Raw genomic sequence first — 22,171 nt, forward strand, 5'->3', positions numbered from 1 at the left:
AATACAATAGCATACATACATTTTTATTCACAAACTTCCCCTGGTATCTATGGTTTAGGTGAATAAGTTCAGCAGCTCCTTCTTGTTGTCCATTTGCCCAGGTGCCAACATATTTAGAGCCAGTTAATGCATACAGATATGTACCTTGCCCATGCCTATGGAGAGACAAAGAACAGTTTCACATTAAACAGGTGGAAACCTCACAGCTTGATTATGGACACCAAAGTTATCTTCCTCCGATTGTCACAGGCTGTACTGATTCCAGGGGTGCCCAAACTTTTTTCAAAGAGGGCCGGATTTGATGAAGTGAACATGTGTGAGGGCCAACCAAGGTTGTTGACCTTTTTTAAGGATTGTACATTTGTTGTTGATTGAGGTTTTGGGGGGATTTTACCCCAGGAAATAAACTGCCACAGGGGTCAGATTAGGCCCCCTTAACAGGCTTTGGACATGCCTGGATTAAGCGCTCATCGAAACTTCCGCTTCCATTTTCCGCTTGCCCCATACTTTAAAGGCACAGGTCCCAATGGTTTTGCATTTGCTCTGCAGCTTTCCCCCGGAAAACCCGCTCTGAAAAACCTGCTGAATCGGAACAAATAGCAATCTGCAGACAACTCAGTTGCTGTTTTGTATGATTCAGCAGGACACTGCAAATTTTCCCAGGGAAAAGCAGCAAAGCAAGCCGAGGTGTGGACCTGCCCTTAAATCAAAGTGATTTAAATAACGAATTTAAATTGATTATTCAATTGATTTCTAGGGGAAACAACAAGCTAAAAATTAAAATTGCAGTCCTATATCCAGTTACCTGGGAATAAGCCCCATTGGATTTGGAATACAGTGGTACCTCAGGTTACAGACGCTTCAGGTTACAGACGCTTAAGGTTACAGACGCTTAAGGTTACAGGCTCCACTAACCCAGAAATAGTACCTCAGGTTAAGAACTTTGCTTCAGGATGAGAACAGAAATCGTGTGGCCGCAGCGGGAGGCCCCATTAGCTAAAGTGGTACCTCAGGTTAAAAACAGTTTCAGGTTAAGAATGGACCTCCAGAACGAATTAAGTTCTTAACCTGAGGTACCACTGTATTGAAATGTACAAATTGAAAGAAAGGGGGCAGAGGAACCAAAATGACCTAACAAGAAATTTGGAGCTTTCAGGTTTGAGAGAATAAAAAGAAAGAGAAGAAAACACTAGAGCAACTAATCTCATTGTCTGGAGAGAGAACTTGTGTGTTCTCCTGTAAGACAGGAACTTGGAGCAGGAAGCTGCCAAATCACAGCTACACTAAAATCCCAAATTCTTCCAGTATTTTGTATGGAACCAATTCTTGGATTCAGCACCAAATTTAAACCCCACTGCCAAGGATGACTGCCAAAAGACTAAAAAACTCTCCTCACTGTACTGTTTGGGGACACTGTGGGAGAAAGAAGAGGGAAAAGGGTACATTTTCACTTTCACATTCCCCGGAAAGCACACCTGACATACAGCAATAAAATGCTTAGGTTCAGGACTGTCAGTCAGCCCCAAACCTCAGTGCTCTAGCATTATGTAGCACAGCAGAAGATGATCTTGGGATGTGAAGTGGAGGCAGGGACAGAAGTACCCTTTTGTTTCCTGAAAAGCCTAGACAATACTACAAGGCTCCTGTTTGAAGCTGGCTAGAATCCCTGAACAACAGGACTACTAAGAGGTGAGGATACACTACACATTTGTTTCAGATCCCACCAGAATTTATCATTCACTCAAAAATGTAAAAGAAACCTAAAGTTTCAGTCGAACAACCTGTAGTGATTGAACCACTCTCCATCGTATGTGTCTCCATTTACATAGTAGTAAATGCCATTTCCATGTCTTTGGTCCTCCACCCACTCTCCTGCAATGAATACAATAGAAACATATGCACTATTTTGTATCCATTTCTTTATAAACCAGAGTACTTAATATTTGGCTTGATTACAAATAATACATTTGTTATCATGGTGGCAAGTGTTCAATATTTATATAATGATTTTCTTAAAAACACAAATATTACTGAATACAATTGAGAAATGTAAAGCAAACTGAACTAAAATAATCCTGTACTGTGATAAGGCAATATAACTGGAGTAACTGATTACATAAATACAAATGTCCTGCATAAGAGTGTGACCAATATACATTCTACTAGCTAGACACACAATAGTCTGGTGTTATAAAGAAGCTACATATATGTTCATTAGGAGAGATTATTTCAAATATTATGTGTGCAAAGTTGCATCAAAACAGTGAGTTCTCACTCTTCTCACCACAATTTCCATGTTCGCAATGTAGATCTCCTACCTTTTCTATAAAGGGGAGCCTAACCACCACACATTGTGTTTACTCTCCTTATTGTTTACTCGCTCCATAATGATAGAAAGCTTTTAGGGTTCTGCAAAGCTGATTCAGCATCTCCAGTCACTCACTCTACTCATTCTTTGTTTCACATAGCAGCTTTGCCGATTGCACTTGAGCCAGCATCTAATCATAGCAGTTATTGTTGGCACAGCGAGGCAACATCCTGGTTCTGCTAATCTGCATTTGGCACTCACGCAAGACCATACGTTGTGTCGCTGTGCTTTCACACCCACCATTGTGCCCCAGCCAACTCACATATTGAGTGGACCCACTGTGGCAATTCTCTATTCACCCACTATATCTTTCATGTTATCTTAAGTACATAGGAAGAGCCCTGCTGGATCAGGCCAAAGGCCTCTCTAATCCAGCATTCTCACAATAGCCAGCTAGATGCATATGGGAAGCTCACAAGGAGGACCTGATCACGAATGGGTACACTTCACTAGTCATCAAAATCCTCACATTTAAATCCGAACAGAGAAAATACAATTTACCATCATATCGGGATCCATCTGGATAATAAAAGATTCCTTTGCCATGTTTTTTATTATCGAAATATTCTCCTATGTAGCGTGCACCATTCTTGAATCTGTACAATCCCTGAAACATATACATTATAGAAACTTATTGTTCATGCTCTGGTTGTTTTACTAAAGCATATATATTATGAAAATGGCCAATATACACTAAACAAGCAGAAACTGCAACTGCCCTCGTTCCCCCCCCCCCAATCAGTCAGCATTACATGTCTACTGAGCATGCTCAGTCCCCATTGGATGGTTTGGGGTCCCTGCTCTACTTAGAACTTTTCCCCCTACTTTTAAAGAAATATTTCTGCAAATATGCTAACATTTCCTTCTTGTGTGTGGATGATGCCACTACATAAGAAATATAAAATGAGTTTCAAGACAATCCAAACTCCAGCTGGGCAACGACAGAATCACAGGGGCATCTGCAGCCCTGACACTCACAAAAAGGCAGGGGAGCAAACAAACTGTTGTAACAGTCTGGAGCTGGCATAGCAGTTAGGCCTGAATTGGTCTTGATCCTGTCTAATGTTGGTAGTAGGGCCACCTTGAGAAACTAGAGGTCCCTGGACTGGCTGAGTCCAATTCCTGCCCCTGGAATATTCTGTTTTGAGGTGTCACTCCACCCATTTGGTGACTTGAGTGGAGAGCTCCACCATATCAGAGTGATACTGGTGTGACTTCATAGGCGGGAGTCTCTCTCCCCAGTCTAGCCCCACCCCACAGCAAAGTGTGTTTGGGTTATAGGCTAAGATATTAGTATAGAGAATGGGCATATGCTTTTCAAAATAAGTCATACCTGTCCACTTCTTCTACCATTTGCATATTGTCCTTCATAGGTATCACCATTGGGTAATCTGGCCTTTCCCTGCCCATGCCGTTCACCAGCTTCATTGCGTTCTCCTTCATATTCCTACTTGAATGAGATCAGATAGTTGTCATTCGGCTAAAACAGAGGAGTCAGCATGACTTAAGTCTACTTATATCTTTTGTGTATAAAGAGAGGAATAGGGTAGCTGAAAGCAAGAGGAAAGAGCTCCTTCACACTTAGTAGTTGTGTGGGAGAAGAGAGGATTTCAGCAGGTATATGCAGGTTTTGCAGTAATTTTAACTGTAGCTTGTCATGTAAACTATGCCTGCAGCATTCCCTTCTACACAATTATTATTTTGCATCTGGTCATCCAACAAAGCAAGCTGCCTTTTACAAAGTCAGACCATTAATCCAGTATTACCTCAACAATGACTAATATTATGCTATAATAAATTTGTTTGTTTTTAAGCTAGCACAAGACTCTTTCTTGTTTTTATTACAACAGACAAACACATCCACTCATCTGGAAACTGAATAGCAGCAGCTCTCTAGTTTCAAACTGGAGGTGCTGGGGGCCTAAATCCAGGACCTGGTGCATGCACTTAGCTATGGCTTCTCCTCATAAAAAACAAGGTGAATACAAAATATTATATACTGCAAATATCTCTTTCTTTGTCGGTCTGTGCAATCCTTTCTATGCATGTGTACTCAGAAGTAAGTCCTATTAAGTTCAACTGCAGGTGAAATGGCGTGTGTCCTTAATAGATACCCTGAAAATAGTTTTTTCTTTTGTTTTAATATGAATAATTTTAAGACGTTGTTGTATAGACTCTTCTGTCGGTGCAGCATTCTATGCATAGTATTTCTTCTAGCCATACAATTATTGTTTTTAAATTATTTCTATATTGATTTCTGCCAAGTAAGCACCTTAGGCAAGAGCTTAAAAGTCAACAGCTTTCTCTCTAGAATGCTTTGTAAAATCTCAAATTCCGTAATTCACCATGTCATTTCCTCTATTTTAAATAAATCATGTAAATCAAGCGTTTGCCTAAGGCTCCTTTGCATCCACACAATTTGGATGCTGAGGCTTTCGCAATGGCTGGACAAAGTAAAGGCCTAAAAGACAATAATTTCTGAAAACATGGGGTGAGGCACCAGAGTGTGTCTCCATATTGTGGATCAGATTCTGAATCAAACTCCCAGTAATAATAATGATAAAAAAGTTCCACTTTTTGCTTCATGGAAACTGGTGTTTTACCTTTCCCAAACTGTTTCTACCATAATGCAAACGTGCATGAAACTCTCTGCAAAAAAAAAAAAAAAAACCCTTTCTTTACTTCACAAGTTCTCCATTCAAGAGGGTGGGGAGTTCATTCAGAAAATGGTCTTACCTGGGCATGTTTACTCAGAAGCAAGTCCCACTGTGCTCAATGGGGCTTACTTCCTAGTAAGTGCGTTTGGGCTTTTTTCTGACCCAAACGATTAACCTGCACACGTATCCCTTCCTACATCTTCCTCCTCCCCCCGTCCCCGCACACTGACCCCCAAATCATTCTCAGCCTCCTCTTCGATCTCTTCCGAGCCGAGATCCGACATGATTCAGTCCGGGCTTGTCACCATGGAAACGGCTTCGCCCGTTGGACCCCGCCCCCCTCTCACCCGGCCTCCTAGAAGGCGGGGCTCCGAGCGCGCGGTCGCTAATAGCAACCGTGCCTCGCACTCTCTCCCGATTGGCCAGGGAAGCCCCGGCGCTGCGCAGGAGGGACGATGTCTGCCCGTGCGAGCCGGGCTGGACAGAGATGTAGTCCAAGGCGTCTGGAGTGCCACCCACGCTTCCAGAAGATGTGGGATGTGTGTTGATGCTACTGCCTTTGGAAAGGATTTATCAGGGGATGCTGCTTCTTTCACAAGAGGTAGCAATACAATTTAGCATAGTTTTGCTGTTCGGGATGTAGTCCATGGCATTCCAGTCAATTCATGGTGCATAATAATGGTCTATTTGGGGAAACAGGTCAGCACACGCCCTTCTCATTGAGTGGATACTAGCATTGACATTAGAATGTGTCATCCTGGTCAAGCAAGTGGTATATGCAGCTTTTAAAATTTCAGTTTTAAAGTGAGAGCTGTCTTGTTGAAATCCAAAAGTGGTACTTCATATTTTGATGTTAATTAATTTGATTTCATGTAGAGCCAGTTCTAAAAATACTCCAGTTTTACCTTTGATGTATTTGTACTTATGTATTCAAAACAACCCTAAACAGTTAAGTCAAAAGTAAAACAAACGTGACTCTGATGTGCAGCTAACCATTTAAAAGCAACATTGGAAAAGACGTTAGGACAGGTTTCTTATGCTTTTAGAAGCAGCAACTTGGGAAAATATAAATTTAGCAGAGTCATGAGAGCAGTTACAGGAAATTGCAGAACACTTTAGTACCGCCAGAACATGCAACTACATGGAAGACTTAATTATTTCAGAAATACATATTTTAGCTCTGAAAGGGAGAAGGGGAATACAGTTTTTTTTTTTTGCTGCAGTCCTGTATAACAACCTTCCTCGCTCACTCTGGTTCCCCTGCAGTTGTTTTGGTGCACTACCAGCCCCAACCATAGCTGTCAACTTTTCCCTTTTTTAATGGGAAATTCCCTTATTCCAAATAGGATTCCTTGCAAGAAAAGGGAAAAGTTGACAGCTATGGCCCCAACCCACTCTCAGCTGAGAGTAAGTCCTATTCTAAAACAACAGAATTGTGCTGTTGGATATATAAGGGCTCCTTAATGTATCTTGGAGAAAGTGTATATTAGACAAAACTTAAAACGAACAATGTGTAATCACTAGCCAACATAATCTAATCAGAACCACAGGAACATAGTTTAACATATGTATAGTTTAATATATGCATGAAGCACCTCTCCTTTATGGGTATGCCTCTGGTCCCTGCTTCATCACACAGTATACTGTTCAACGTGAGCTGATTTCTGGAATGATCACACCACCAAGTCAGCACTTCATGGTGAATGTGGAATGCATTAATGGCTTGTCCATACTTCAGTTTGTCCCGTGCCTAGAAAGTATAGGCCAGAGTGGTTTTCTGCTTGTACTGTGCTTTCTAGGCACTGGTCCAAGTGGTTTTGCCGTTGCCCTGCTGCTTTCCCCCAGAAAATCCGCTCTTTAGTGCTGAATCAAAAAGCACTTTTCAGGAGCAAAAAGATGTGCAAGAGAACTATATTGTGTGTGAGAGAACTATGTAGAAAAAACAAGTACTCAAGCTCCGTTTATTCTAGAATAAAATGTGTGCACGTAGCCTCAGGCCCAAACCCTTTTATATCTGCTGTTAGTGAAGCCCACTGCATTTGGTGATACTTACACCCCAATAAGTGTGCATAGGATTTTAGTCTTCAGTTTCATCGAATCCAAATTGTAGAGTTGGAGGGTCCCTGGGGGTCATCTAATCCAACCCCCTGCAATGCAGGAATCTCAACTAAATCATCTATGACAGATGGCCATCCAGCCTCTGCTTAAAAACCTCCTGAGGGAGTCCATTTCACTGCTGAACAGCTCTGACTGTTGGAAAGTTCTTCCCAGTGTTTAGTTGGAAATTGGAATCTCCTTTCTTGTAACTTGAAGCCAGTTTGCTTGCTTGTTTATTCATGGACCATAAATACTATTTATGTTCTAGGATTCAATCTGATACATATCTACACAGAAGCCCCTCTATACTTATTAGTACAACTCCAAGGTAATTTGTGCATGAGTACAGCTTTAGGCTGCATTCTTATGCATACTAGGAAGTAATGCCCGTTTAACTAAACAGGACTTATTTCCGAGTAAACATACGTACAGTTGGGTTCTTGTTCTCTGTCCTGTTTATACTTACACTGTAAAAACAGTATGTATTCTGGGAGCACTGCATCAATAGCAACAACAGCAGTAAGCTAGTATTTTTAGCTTATGAGCTAAAAAGAAACTTACAGGAACACTGAGCTTCAGTCATTGCGCATCTCACATACTCGGCTTAGAAGATTTAAAAGTCACTGATGCAATCTCATATGTATTTGGGTTGACTTTGTTAGCAGCGAGAGAAAAAGATTGTACGTGTTCAGGAAAACGATCTTTTCAGTTGTCACTGCCGTCCGCACCTCAGAGATGCCCTGCATTTGCAAGCTGATAGGGAAGTTTTGAAGTGCGTGGGCATAATATGCATAACTAAGGTTGCCGTCTGTTTTGCAGACATAAGCTTCGTGGCAGACATTTAACTGGCGTGGTTCGGAAAGCTGCCCCTGTTGGGTTTCTGCCTGCTAGGCAGCTGCCAAGTCGACGCAGCCAGCAATCTCTTTAAAAGAAAATGGCATGGCTATGAGCTCCCCTCGCTAGACCAGCTCCCTGGTGGTGTGGCCAAGACGACGAGGCATATACGCTTTTATGATCAGGAAGCCGGATTCTCTCTCTGGCGGCAGTTTTGAGCCCTGCCGCCTCGGGCCCTGCCTGGGAGCGCCTTTCTTTCTCAGCTGCTGCCGTCAGAGCGAGAGGGAGGCGGCCCTGGCGGCGAGCAGAGCAGGTTCTCCTGTCACTATTTGTAGCAGCAGCGCACCAGAACTGGCTCGGCTTGAATGAAGCGAGACCGCGCCCGGGAGCGGCGCCTCGACCAGGAAGTGGCTGCCGAGGCTGCCAGGAAACGGTGCCTCCGCCTCGGAGCGCCAGAGAGCCGTAGAGGTGAGGAGACGGTCGTCGTCGTCGTCGTCCCTTCAGGTGGGACCCTCCGAGAGGGAACAATGCGGGCAGGGGGAAGGCGGGAGCTTGGGGGCGGGGGCGCGTTCGGCTAGGAAGCAGCTCCTTCCTGCCTGAGCCCTGAGGGGGAGGCAGCTCTGTCGGCGCTGCACCTGCCGCTGATGGAGACGCCTGGAAACGGAGTTCCCCTTTGATGGACATCAATGCGGGGGCGACCAGGAGGAGGCTGGGGCGCGCGAGCGCGTTTGGGCTCGCTTGCTTTGTGTCGTCACTGTCGCACACGCGCGCGCACGCTTTTAGGGCACAGACTCCAGATAATTTAATGCCATTAGCCTCTCCGGCTGCAAGCCTGTGCCCCCTTATAACCTAGGAAGAGAATCGCAGAATTGTAGGGTTGGAAGGAACCCCGATAGTCATCTAGTCCAACGGCTGGACTCCAACCCCCTGCAATGTTGGAATAAATCCCATGTAGTTTCGTGGGACTTGCTTTTGAGTAGACACAGGCATAGAATCCCATGGTGATGTTCTTTAGCTCATTTTGCCCATTAAGTTTGATTAAAAGGAAGGGTGGGTGGGTGTAAGCTTCTGTAGAACCCCTCCCCAGGAACTTCACTTGCCTTCTTGGCAAACAACAAAACCCCAACCCCAACCTTCCCCCCCCCCTCAATCCTTTAAAATCTGGTGTTATGACTGCTTTTATTACTGTTGTATATATTTGTGGTTTCCCCTCTATATTATTAGGTTAAGTGTCCCAATATGGTCAAAGTGTTCTATGTACAGTATAGTCTTTTAAATAAATAAGCAAGCCACTTTAGTGAAGTGAACACAGGAAATTGTCTTGTAGTGAGTCAGATCATTAGTCCATCTAGGTCAGTATGTATCGACATGGACTAGCAGTGGCTTTTCAGGATTCCAGGCAGGGGACTTTCCCAGACCTACTTGGAGATGTGGGATTGAACCAGGGACAGTTGCTATATCACTGAGCCCTTTGGGGTTCCATTAAAGAGCACCAAACTGTCATTTAATGTTAGTCTTTTGTCATGGGAGGTGCCATTTTAGGTGCAAAAGTATTTCAAGCAGGGCCAAAAGATTTCACTTCCACCTATTGGTGTACTGCAGGTGGAAGTTGTATTCATGGGGAAATCACCCAGAGGACACTCCCTTGCCAGGAGTCATAGCCCAGAAGAAGCTTGAGGGCAATGGATTTGTTCCTAAACAAATTTGCATAGTTGTGTCTTATGACAGATGACCATACATGTAGAATATTCAAGATATTTTTCTAAAGAATCTTGGCTACACAACTGAGCTTAACAGATCCAATCATCGATGGCACTATTTCCCCATGTCTTGCACATTTATTTGCATGCATCTGCAGTACTATTCTTCAGATATGATACAATCACTTCACCAGCTTGATCCTCCTGAAGAGCTGAGATGAAAACAAAAGGCACTTTTTCGGATGTGCTTAGTTGATCTTGGTGTTTGCAAATCCAAACTCCTGGATTCAGTTTGGTAACAGGTGCTAACCTGAAGGCAGAAGCAGTGAGGCTGTTTACATACATGCCCTGCAGTGTAGACTATCAACTTGCTTAGAATTTACTTACAGGCTATTGTGAGAGAGAAACTGTTCTTCACTTGACTTGTGCTTTGTTTGCCCTTCTGTCTCTTGTAAAGAATTCCATATAGCAGAGTTTATGGCATTTTGCCTCTAAGGCAACTAGATCTGTAAAGTGCAGCCTAGCATGGTCTTAATCTTCAAGCGCTACTACATGTAAACAAATATTTGAAGGAATACCAGGTGCTACTGAACAACTTAGTTTTACCTTGGTATTTTTTCCTCCCGGAAGATGGTTTTGGAGACCTCAGCAACAACAGAATAAAAATAAAAAATTGTTTCTAAACTCTAATCCTGCAGAAACTCCGTTGCTTGGTTTGCAACCCTTCTCAGTGCTTTATAGGGTGGTGCAGTTTGATCTAAAGGTCCAGCTTCAGGAACATACACCCTGTTGTGACAAGTTTGCAAAGTATTTTGAGGGCAGTCTCTTATATACACCCCAACCTTGACACCACTTTTAAGGCAAGTCTGTTAGAGACATCCAGAACACCTGCTCTCTTGCCACTTGACCTCCATAGCTAATAAATGCCAACCTGACTAAATGACTGCATTTCTGCCTCCTCCTGTCCCTGTGTTGTACCATGGGTTCTATTCTTAATTTACTATACATACATTATGGTACCCTTTGGAAGGTTTGTAAGTATTACACACTATGGGGTAAGTGTAAACGTTTAATTCATATGTTGAGATGCATATAGTTAAAATTTTCTAGTGTGGTCTGGCAGCAGGTTTGCAGTTCATAGAGAACAGTTCATAGTGTTTTAGGTGAACATTCTAACAATGAAGCTGGATTGAGGATTGTAGCATATGCACATGTTGCCTTGAGAAACTGGCTCCAGAATTGTGATGCTCAGGTCGACACAGCTTGGGCATGTTTATCCTGGTTGCATTAACAAGTGGGCAAGATTACTGATTGGTTAAATATTGTCAAGTTGCTTGTATAGATTTTAATACTGGGGTGATCTTTGTTTCTGACAGTCATCTCTTTCAAATCATGTTTTTATTTCCCTCTGTTTTCTTTATTTCTTATATTAGCATGAAAATAGTAAAAAATGCTTTGCATTAAAATTATTGCTTTCAAATTTACTTTTTTTTTTTTGTTCTCTTCTCATAACTACCATAGCTGAGAAATATTGTTGTAGCATGATCAGTAACACTTTTCTTTTCTGGTCTGTTTCTTTTTTTATTAAAGATTTTCTTGATTTACAAAACTGTTTGCAGTGTCTCTCTCTCGTATTTGTTTCCCTATGTAACATTTTTACAAAACAGTTTCATTTGCTGAGACATTAGGAAGAAAAGGGGGAAAGAGGTGGGGGGGAGATGGGGTCAGGTGGAGATGTTTCTATTTTACTTACTATATGTAGGGTTTGGTGTCAGCGTTTGTGCAGGTTCTTTGCTGTTCGCTTGTGTTGCTTTGGTGGTGAGAGATGTTGGGGTTGGCCTAGGGTGTGGTTATTCATAGTAACACTTTTCTTATAAAAATATGTACCAGGAAGAAGAATCAGCCACTCATAGTGATGGTCAGTGACACCAAAGGAGAAATGTAAAGGACATTAATCAATGTGACAGTTGGTTCTGTTGAAAACCGACTGGAACCAATACCTGAAGCACCTGAATAATTAATATCTGAAATTGATACTCAAGTAAATGGCTGAACTTCCACCTGGGATTCGCTTGTTCACTTTATTTACAAGAGACCAGTGGTAAGTTATAGTCTATTGCTTTGGCTTGGTCAGGCTTTGACTTCCTCTTAAGTAAATCTCAATTCAAATATTAAGTTCTAATAAGAATGAACAGTGATGCATTTTGCTTAAAGGTGTATTTCTGTATAGACTTTACATTATAATCATCACTATAGTCGTACCTTGGTTGATGCACACCTTGCAACTCGAATGTTTTGGTTCCCGAATGCCACAAACCCAGAAGTGAATGTTCCAGTTTGCAAATGTTCTTTGGAACCCGAATGTCCGACGTGGCTTCCAATTGGCTGCAAGAGCTTCCTGCAGCCAGTCGGAAGCCGCGCCTTGGTTTCCAAATGTTTTGGAAGTCGAACAGACTTTCGGAACGGATTCCGTTCAACTTCCGAGGTACCTCTGTACTATTATGCTTGAAAAATTGAAAAGGATACCTGTGCTTTGTATTGTGTTTGGGAAGAGAAAGGTCCTCTTTTAAACTGAATTGTGAAGTTCCAATTTGGTGTGTGGGTGTGTTTATGCGGGTGTGTGTAGATAGAGATATAGATATAGATATAGATATAGATATAGATATAGATATAGATATAGATATGGATATAGATACAGATTCACACACACACACACACACACACTTATTTCTAACTAATATTGCAGTATAACTATGGGACACGTTTCCACTTTGACAAGCCCCCCTCTTGCTCCTTGAACCCAGGTATACCTAGGGTTAGGGTTGTCATCTGACCAGAAAGAAATTGGCCTTCTCTTACACCTTTAACAATACCATGATGTGCCAAAAAAAGCCAGGTGAAGCTTTCCACAGCATGGAGTTTGGCAGGTGACAACACTTATGTTCTGGTCATCAAGCTTCTGTGAAAGGTGAAAGCTACAGAAGCAGATTGAAGAGCTGGCAGCCGTGCTTATCATCTATCATGCCTCCCAGAACTGCTATGCAGCAATTGCCACCGATTCCTGGAAGCTGCTCTGACTCAACCAGCCAAAGCAGCGTTGGTGGCTGCCTCTTGGCACAACCTCTGGGCTTGATCCCAGTTGTGTCTGACATTTGCCAGGAATTAACTGCTGGTGGTGGGAGATGTGTCCATGTAGCAGCTTTGAAAGATCACCCTACCATCCCAGCCCCAGTCATCCCACCTCATCACCCCAACCTCATTAATAATAATTAACATTTTCTGGAAAAGATAAAAAGGCACCACAACTGTTCATCTCAGTACTTTTTTTTGTTTTTTGGCATGGTTAGAGCATTGTGCAATGAAAACGGAAATTGCTTAACCTATTGTAGTTAACCTTTCACTCTTGTTTGATTTAGCTTCCACATCCGTGTAAATACTGGAAATAAATAAGAGAAACTGGATATAACAATGGAACAGCCTAAAAGGATTGCAAGTGTATAGCTGCAAATCATGGAATTATAAATGTTTGTTCTGTTCACAGGTACAGGGCTCTCACATTTGTCCTGACTTTTATGCTGTATGCTAGTTTCCACTTATCAAGGAAACCAATCAGTATAGTTAAGGTAAGTAACAAGGAAATATCTTTCTAACACATCTGACATCACACAAGGAAGTACATTTTAAAGCTACATAAAAGTGTTGTTACCATATGCGTTACAATACAGCAATAAAATGTGACATACTGTACAGTAATAAAAAGACATTAAAATGTTTATAGTGATTGAGAGCCCACATGGAACATCCAGTTCTACAAGGGCTTCTGCACTGTGTGTACTATAAGTAGATGTCTCATTGTCAAGATGCCCATGATCTGTGAAAATATACAAAGGCTATGTGTACAAAGGCAAATCAAAAGTGTCATTTATAGTGTTGTGAAATTGAAAATAAGTATGTACTCAATCTTCAGATTTTGCCAGACTGTCTGCTCATGTTCAAAGCAGGTAATCAAATTCCTACCCAGACCATAATCATGTTGCTAAGGCTCAACATTTCAATCCATGGCAACCAATTCTATTGGGATCCAATTTGTGTCTCATCTTTACTCATCTTTTGCTTTCTCTGTCCTAGCTAATTCACAATCTCTCTGTTTTATTATTTTGCTGTTTACACTCTCACTTCTGCCAAGGAGCTCAGGATGGTATACATAGTTTTTCCAAGCCCCTTCATCATTTTATCCTTACCACTCCCTACCCCTGGTAGCTTGCACTGAGAGAGTGCTATTGGCTCAAGGTCAGCCAATGAGCTTCCTGTCAGAGTGGGGATCTGAACCTGATTTTCCCTGATTCTAGTCTAATATTCTAACCACTACCACACAAGCATGTTTCTGCAGTCGTTCCTCATCCATCCAGAACTATGCATGTTAAGTAGGAACAAAATGAATGGATCAAGAATAAGTATACCATGCCCTCCAGATGCTGTTCGACCCCTAATTCCCATCAGCCCCAGCCAGTGTCACCAGTGAAAAAATACTGTGAGAGTTGTAGTTCAGCTACATCTGGAGTGCACTAATATATCATTTTTGCAGACTTGTTCAGCATTCAAATAACGCTTTAGAGGAACACTCACACAACCAAACCTCCAACATGGCAGTTATAGTGTTCCTGGACAACAGTATGTGTTGGGTTGAAATCACGACAGACGAGTAGCAAGTGTCATATGGGAGGCATCTCTGGAGCAAGCCCCGAGAAGACTCTTTTATTGAATATTACAACATTGCCACAGGTGCGCTCGTTGCTGATTGGTTGATACAAATACAAAGCAAAGGTTACATATAGGCATTAATCACCAATAGATTAAAGGCTGGGAAAGGGAGCACAGAACTAGACAGGCATGAAACCTCCTAATTAAATTATAACTAATGATTGATATAGCAAGACTAAAACAATTACTAATGATTGATCATAACATGAAAGAATACAATAATCGTGTTCCGTAGATGTGGTCAACTATGCATTAAGAACAGGTCAGGGTATACTGTTTCATGAACTCAATGGGAACTGATCAGAACATTCCCAGACCCATGCGCAGAGGCAGAAACTTCCCAGCATCTCCCCCTTTCTTTTTTTGTTTTTTGTGAAATGTTGCTGTGTGATTTCAGGCCTGATGGGACAAAAATACTTCAGGATACGTGGTATGCCAGCGCATGCCCGAAATAAGTCTGCCCACCGATGCTGTTATGTGATTTCAGGGAGAATAGGACAAAAATACTTCGGGATACGTGGTTTGCCAGCGCATGCCCGAAATAAGGTTGCCCACATCTCCCCTAATGTTTACTGTTGGTGCTGCCACTTCGCAAAGTAGGCAGCAATGATTTTATTGGGTGGCTGAGGGGGAGAGAGAAGCCGAGACAAAAAACTTATGAGACCAGGAACGCATTGGATGAAGCAACATAGCAAAATTAATATACATATTATGACAATGGCATATTGAAAGAGATTACGAAGCCAAGTCAGGTTTGGCAACCAAGCGGTAAGCCACTGGGTGAAAGAATCCCAGAGGCCAGAAAATCCAACGTCCTGTTTAATGTGGTGTGTAAGATTTTGCAAATGAGAGATTTGGCTTTGAATGGCTTTAGAATTATCAGTAATATTGAAGCAACACATGTCAGCTACTTGTTCACAGCCATAATGATGAAGCATCAATAAATAAAAAATAAATAAAAGTCTTCTCGGGGCTTGCTCCAGAGATGCCTCCCATATGACACTTGCTACTCGTCTGTCGTGATTTCAACCCAACAAATATGTAATTATATATAGCCTAGACTATTAAAATAATACATAATTTCAACCTTTGAAATATACCTGTATCACATTTCTTCAAGGCAGTGGAGCAGGGCTGCCATGGATCTGCTGGATCCAAAACAAAACCATTCCAGCTAGACTGGAACTGTTACAGGAAAAAGAATGAAATAGCTTCCCTCTCCACCTTTGGATACAGAAGCCAAGCCACACTGTCTCACTGCTCCTGACTGGAGCTTAGCATGGTTCTGTTGTTCTATTTAAAATCTGCTTATGTTGACAACTTTCTGCCTGTATTTGATTTCTGTTACTAGTCCCACTCTTTACTGTATGGAAAACTGACTCGAGGCATGCAAGTGATTGAGTCATACTCTGTCAAATTTTGTCTCTTATTGCTTATCCATAAGAAGGATGAGGCCTCATGGAAATTTGCAGTCTCTTCACATAACTAAATTTTCTTTTTTAAAAAAAAAAAGCTTGCAAAGCTGGATTTCATTGAGGTTATTATTCAAACCGTTTTAAGGTGGAAAGAAAGCCTTTTGACTGGTAAATGTTTCTAAACAGCAAAACCTATTTTGAAAAGGGCCAGCCCAGGATGTTTTGCTGCTGGAGGCAAAACATTCCAATACAGCCCCTCACAGTTCTGGGCCTAGTTACAGATAGGTAGCCGTGTTGGTCTGCCATAGTCAAAATAAAAAAAATCCTTCCAGTAGCACCTTTAAGACCAACTAAGTTAGTTCTTGGTATGAGCTTTCGTGTGCAAGCACACTTCTTCTGTGCCCTCACCTGCACCTCTGCACCCCATGGGCACAGCAGGGAGAACACATGGAAGCACAGAGGAGGTGGCGGCGGCAGTAAGCAGTATGTTCCTCGGGCCCAGATCTGCCGTCTGAGGCATCAGCCTCAACTTGCCTCGTGGGTGGGCTGGCCCTGATTTGAAATATTGGTAAAGTAAAAATAGTTTATTTGGTTCTATGCAATGAGGTGTTCTGTTAGATTAATTGTATTGCTTTAATTTAGGGAGAACTACATAAGCACTGTAATACTCCACAAGTTATTGAGCATAACACCTACAAAGAATATGCCATCCAGATTCAGCCTGTTAAAAAAATTGCTAATGAGTCACGCTGTGGTTGGGAGCCATTCGGTAAGTAGTCTATCCCCCCCACACCATAAACTGGAATATAATCTAAAGGGGAAATTGTATTGTTTTGTTCTGCAATTCCTCACAGTTCTGCTCACTCCTGCACATAGGAACTGGTTTGTGTGGCAGGGTGGCTGGCAATAGGGGGAAGAGAATGCCCAGACTTTGTTATACAGTGCTAGTGGGAGACTCAGGCATGTTTGAAACTTCACCTGTGAAAATAAATCTTGTGCTGTGCAAGATGTTCCACTTTTTAAAGGCCTGGTATAATTCTGGAGCCTATAATGAATGCCCGTTATATCAAGCTGATCAATTTATTCATGAATGGTACAAACTGTGCAGGTATATAATTTGATTAAGCAGAATTTGCTTAGGGAGCAAACTATTGTTTTAACCTGCTAGAATCCCTCTTTGAAGTTGCAAAGAGATTGAATATGTATTGTTCAGACTTTTTAATGGCTATTTGTGCCTTAAAAATTCCATCTCATGAACTTTAACAAACGTGTTCCTAGATAAGAGCAACTACAAACAGTTATTGGGAGCCCTGGATTATTCATTCCTATGTGCTTATGCAGTTGGGATGTATCTGAGGTAAAATTCTTTTACTCTTTTAAAAATCCTTTTTCGTGCTTTCAAGTTGTAAATATATGATTGCTTAATCTCTGATCTTCTACTGTGCTCAGTTGCTTACAAGCTTTTGAGGAGCGGAGGAAGGAATTATTGAAAAGACTAAAATTTAGGAGACTGTGTGCCCTAGGATTTAGGAATGTAGATTCTAGAGGACAGAATATTCCCTATTACAGTAGCTCACCAAAGCTGCTTAAAAAGGAATAAATTCAAATCCTGTCCCTAATGTGGCTGAGAAGAATCGATTGTGATTTCAGATGAGCACTATCAGCTCACGACTTCGATTCTTGTTACTGAATACAAACCAAAAGGTTTTGCTTGAAATATGAAAACTGAATACAAACAACTCACGATAACGCAACTTTGTAAAGTTTCTCAAATTGTTCTTTTTATTATAATGCTACTACAATGTTATTGGTAAACTTTGCATTTTCTGGGTTTTAACCATAGCTTACCATGCAAATGCCCATGTAATAGCTTCAGATTTTTTGGGTTATATATGCTCAGCATGCTTCAAAAATCAATCCCTTTTTATTTTGCCTGAATTCAAAGTGGCATAATAGGTGAACGTTTGCCTATCCGGTATTATCTCACTGGAGGGATGTTTGCCAGTGGACTCTTCACTGCCATGTTTGGATTTGGTTACTTCTATAATATACACAGCCTGTGGTTCTACATTGTGGCTCAGGTAGGCACACCTGTGTTTCTTTTCTCACTTGGAATTTTCAGACATGACAAAAAAAGAACTGCCTTTCTGGAACTGCCTCAAAATCCACATAGTTTCCCATGACAACCTGTCCATAGCACCTCCTGTTCCAAAGGATACTGCAGAGGTGCGGAATCTCTGGCCTGCAGGCCAGTCTTGACCTACTAGGGGTTCAGATTTGACCCATGCAGCTGTCTTCCTTCATCCATGCCCACCTGCCTCACACGTGATGTTAGCTGTGACATCAGGTGTGGGCCTACTAGAAGAGCAGCTGCCAATGCACAATCAGGAACTTTAAAATGTGTTGGCAAGGGAAGGCACTACTAAGTGTTGACCTGTTAGGAAGTCTATGACTTCTCTTTCATGCTGGCAGCCCACGAGCTGTGGAAGCTGCTCTAGAGGAGCCTTTCCCAATCTGGCACGCTCTAGGTGTGTTGAACTGCAACTCCCAGCAACTCAGCATTGTCTGTGCTGGCTAGAGCTGATGGAAGTTGCTATCCAAAACACCTGGAGAACAACAGGTTGGGGAACGGTGCTCTAGAGCATTTGGGAATAAATGGATGGTCATTATTCACTTGCGATCATTGGGACTGGCAAGTGGGGGGGGAGAGTTGACATTGCTGTCTAGGAAACAAAGAATATATAACCATGAGGATTGACTAGGTTGTGCAAGCTTTGTGGTCTTTGACTGAAGTTTAACACAACTTTGAATATTATTTGGCTTCTTGGACATACTGCATTATCTGGTGAAACAGATTACTATTGCAAAGTTTTCAAATTTCAGATGGCTAATGGATTGGTGCAAACTACTGGCTGGCCCAGTGTGGTTACCTGCATTGGCAACTGGTTTGGGAAAGGAAGGTAAATCTTTTATAATCTGTTTGTCTTGGGTGGGGTTGGACACATTGCAAACTAAGTGAAATAGTCTGCCTCATAACTCAGTAACTCACAGATTTTAAAAGCTATGTTTTACAGTGAAGTTGTGCCATTTAACATTCCTTGTTAGTGTAATCAAAGACAGTAACATATTAAGTGATTTGAAGTTCCTGAGGGAAAAGTGATAGCATGAGAAGTGTATATGTGGTCTTTGTTGACACATAAGCGTAAAGGCACAACCTACTTGATACTGAAGCACTTAGCTGAGAATACAGTGGTGCCCCGCAAGACGAATGCCTCGCAAGACGAAAAACTCGCTAGACAAAAGAGTTTTCCGTTTTTTGAGTCGTTCCGCAAGACGAATTTCCCTATGGGCTTGCTTCGCAAGACGAAACGTCTTGCGAGTTCTTGTGAGTTTGTTTCCTTTTTCTTAAAGCCGCTAAGCCGTTAATAGCCGCTAAGCCGCTAATAGCCGTGCTTCGCAAGACGAAAAAACCGCAAGACGAAGAGACTCCCAGAACGGATTAATTTCGTCTTGCGAGGCACCACTGTATAGGAAATGTCTTGGAGATTAAGGATGCCATTCTTCAAGACTACTCACAGGTTTTGCCAGCCATACATACTGGTCATGTGCCTGTTCCTGTCTGCTACTTTGGTTTTGAATAGGAGCACTTCAAGTTGAAGAAACCTGCATTTCAGGACTGCAGGGATGAGTAGCCCAGAGCAAGCCCTGAGACTAGACAAACTGAAGTAACTGCTCCCAGATGTTTCTCTGGCTGCTTGCTTGTTGCTGACCTGGGCTGGTCTCATCTACTTGCCTTCTTCCAATATGTCATGGGGAGTGCCGCTTGGAAATGCTCTTCTCTAAGCAAGCAGGCAGAGAGGCAGACAGCATAGGCCACAAATGCTAGCAGGCACTGCTCTGCTCACATGATTCATGCAGGTGCTACTTCTGCTGCACTGCAGTTTTTTGTTTGAGCAGGTAGCAAGCGGGTGCCAGGCAGGGCGGTGAATGAATGATGGCAAGATGTTGGAGGTCACAGCTGTGTTGTGCCACCTAGCCTACCCTGCACCCTCTATCCTAGCCTGCTACACTCTGGTGTGGTGGAGGACGCTATCCCAACAACAGTGCTAAAGTAAAATTCAGTTGCCATGCTGGTCAACAACATCTGAATGGGGAATGAGGAGCTTCCATCTTGTCCTTCACCTTGGGCAGGCTAAATTCTTTGGCCAGTCCTGCATACATAGGAAAGCACATCAGAACCCAACACAAAATCTACCCAGACACCCCCCAACTCGAAGTATTTCAAGTACTGAAAACTTAAATGCACTAATGTCTCACCTGGGTAAAATGAATGTTGATGAAAAGTTCTAAAAGAGACCATTTTCCTTTGTTTATTATAGGAGAGGATTGATCATGGGATTATGGAACTCGCACACTTCAGTGGGGAATATTTTAGGGTCCCTAATAGCTGGCTATTGGGTGTCTACCTCCTGGGGTTTGTCCTTTGTGGTGCCTGGCGTTATAATAGCTTTAATGGGGATTGTCTGCTTCCTGTTTCTTATTGAACGTAAGTACCTGTTCTGAAATGAATTTATGCAAAACTGAGCAGGTTCTGGGTTGCGATAAATGTAATTGATCAATATTGTTCATACACCACACACACACAAAAATGCTCTAGCTTGTGTTGCATTAAAAAAAGAGGTTGAGTGTGCATGCCGGGTAAGTGGATGAATGAAGCAGAAGAATGCGTATGTGATTCTGCAGTCTTATATCCTCACCTCCAGGTTTGGTTGCAAACCAAGATTATGGGTAACTTGGAGTTGACACAATGCAGTTACTAAAATTTGCATCCAGTCAGAAGCCTGCTTTCATGATAATCATGCATTTTTAGATATTGTGTGTTAGCAGCATTTTATAAAACAAACCATAAACATTTCCATGAGCGCTTGGAAGATATCCATGAATTTCTGTGTTTCTGTTGTGTTATTTCAGATCCTAGGGATGCAAACTGTACAAGTTCATCATCCAGTGTAAGTAATGACTTTTAGGGACCTCATTAATTGCATTTTCTCCATTTCCAGTTTCACAATACTAGTTTTCAACCAGCATGTGTGGGGTATGGTGGGTGTACATAAAGGAGAAAGGACCTTTTTCTTGAACCTTCAGCTTGAAAGACTTCTGTACACCTCAAAGGCTTGAAAGCACTACTTTCCCGTAATAAACCTATGTGAACCCCTCCCCCCAAAAAAATCTGGGGTGGAAAATAAGGAAGTGTTCATGAAACACACACACAAAAAACACACGGGCTTGGATGAATGGGCTAAATATGTTTGCCTCATGTGCCGTAATAATAATAATAATAATAATAATAATAATAATAATAATAATTTATTATTTGTACCCCGCCCATCTGGCTGGGTTTCCCCAGCCACTCTGGGCGGTTTCCAACAAAGATGAAAAATACTCTAAAATGTCACATATTAAAAACTTCCCTGAACAGGGCTGCCTTCAGATGTCTTCTGAATGTCAGGTAGTTGTTTATCGCTTTGACATCTGATGGGAGGGCGTTCCACAGGGCGGGCGCCACTACCGAGAAGGCCGTCTGCCTGGTTCCCTGTAACTTGGCCTCTCGCAGTGAGGGAACCGCCAGAAGGCCCTCGGAGCTGGACCTCAGTGTCCGGGCAGAACGATGGGGGTGGAGACGCTCCTTCAGATATACTGGACCGAGGCTGTTTAGGGCTTTAAAGGTCAGCACCAACACTTTGAAAAGTATCTGAAAAGGGAAAGTATCTGAGTTTATGTATTACCAAGCTTTCCAGTTGTCATTGCAGTTAAAAGAGAAAAAAGACTGAAGCCTAATCCGAATGTTTATTTAGATGCCTCATTGATTTTAATAAGGCTTTCCTTCAAGTAGGATTGTAGTAGGATTGTTCTTAATATCTCTTATAAAAATATCTTTCAGAATTCAAAAAGTTACATGAATGGGCCAGATAGATACACCATTCAGAAACCAGAATTAAGCGCTAAGAAAACAAGCTTATCTTGGGTAAATCAAAAATACTTTCATAATTAGATTTTTCAAAGCTTGCATGAATTCATATTTAAGCAAATTACCTTAATGCTTTGAGGGGGGAATGATTGCATGAAGCAACATTTGCTTAATCACATATTTTCCAACTGTTCCTGTTTATGAGAGACAGATGTGACCTTCTGTTATCTGCCCTTGGTAAATCAGTGTTTCTATTTTGTCCCTTCTGCCTTTGGGAAGATTTGGAAGTTGTATTTTTAAAAGAATGTTAGTATATATGCACATGTGCATAAGCTTCCCTTCCAGCCCTATGCAACTGCATATCCTGACAG

General features: G+C 42.0%; 2 protein-coding genes across 6 annotated transcripts in view; one reads left to right on the forward strand and one right to left on the reverse strand.

Moving 5' to 3' along the window:
* Nucleotides 1-5,392, reverse strand: part of RSPH1 (radial spoke head component 1) — a 42,415-nt gene extending 37,023 nt beyond the window's left edge. The window contains exons 1-5 of the mRNA XM_081003631.1: nt 5,256-5,392; nt 3,702-3,815; nt 2,870-2,975; nt 1,782-1,872; nt 20-155 (exon numbers count right to left, since the gene is read on the reverse strand). Coding sequence (XP_080859757.1) covers nt 20-155; nt 1,782-1,872; nt 2,870-2,975; nt 3,702-3,815; nt 5,256-5,309 — 501 coding nt within the window. The 5' untranslated portion in view covers nt 5,310-5,392. The remainder of the gene's footprint in view (nt 1-19; nt 156-1,781; nt 1,873-2,869; nt 2,976-3,701; nt 3,816-5,255) is intronic.
* A 63-nt stretch (nt 5,393-5,455) lies between these two features.
* Nucleotides 5,456-22,171, forward strand: part of SLC37A1 (solute carrier family 37 member 1) — a 31,984-nt gene continuing 15,268 nt past the window's right edge. The window contains exons 1-10 of one of the 5 annotated variants that reach the window (XM_081003611.1): nt 5,456-5,626; nt 11,547-11,757; nt 13,198-13,279; nt 16,475-16,601; nt 17,111-17,189; nt 17,778-17,913; nt 18,716-18,792; nt 20,212-20,378; nt 20,804-20,841; nt 21,774-21,857. In XM_081003611.1, the coding sequence (XP_080859737.1) occupies nt 11,702-11,757; nt 13,198-13,279; nt 16,475-16,601; nt 17,111-17,189; nt 17,778-17,913; nt 18,716-18,792; nt 20,212-20,378; nt 20,804-20,841; nt 21,774-21,857 (846 nt within the window). In that variant the 5' untranslated portion in view covers nt 5,456-5,626; nt 11,547-11,701. Of the gene's footprint in view, nt 5,627-7,683; nt 8,958-11,546; nt 11,758-13,197; nt 13,280-16,474; nt 16,602-17,110; nt 17,190-17,777; nt 17,914-18,715; nt 18,793-20,211; nt 20,379-20,803; nt 20,842-21,773; nt 21,858-22,171 lie in introns of those variants that run through there. The other 4 variants (XM_081003610.1, XM_081003609.1, XM_081003612.1 and 1 more) reach the window with 4 other exon arrangements.

This window comes from Podarcis pityusensis (genome assembly GCF_964106645.2).
Source record: "Podarcis pityusensis genome assembly, chromosome: 4".
Taxonomy (NCBI): Eukaryota; Metazoa; Chordata; class Lepidosauria; order Squamata; family Lacertidae; genus Podarcis; species Podarcis pityusensis.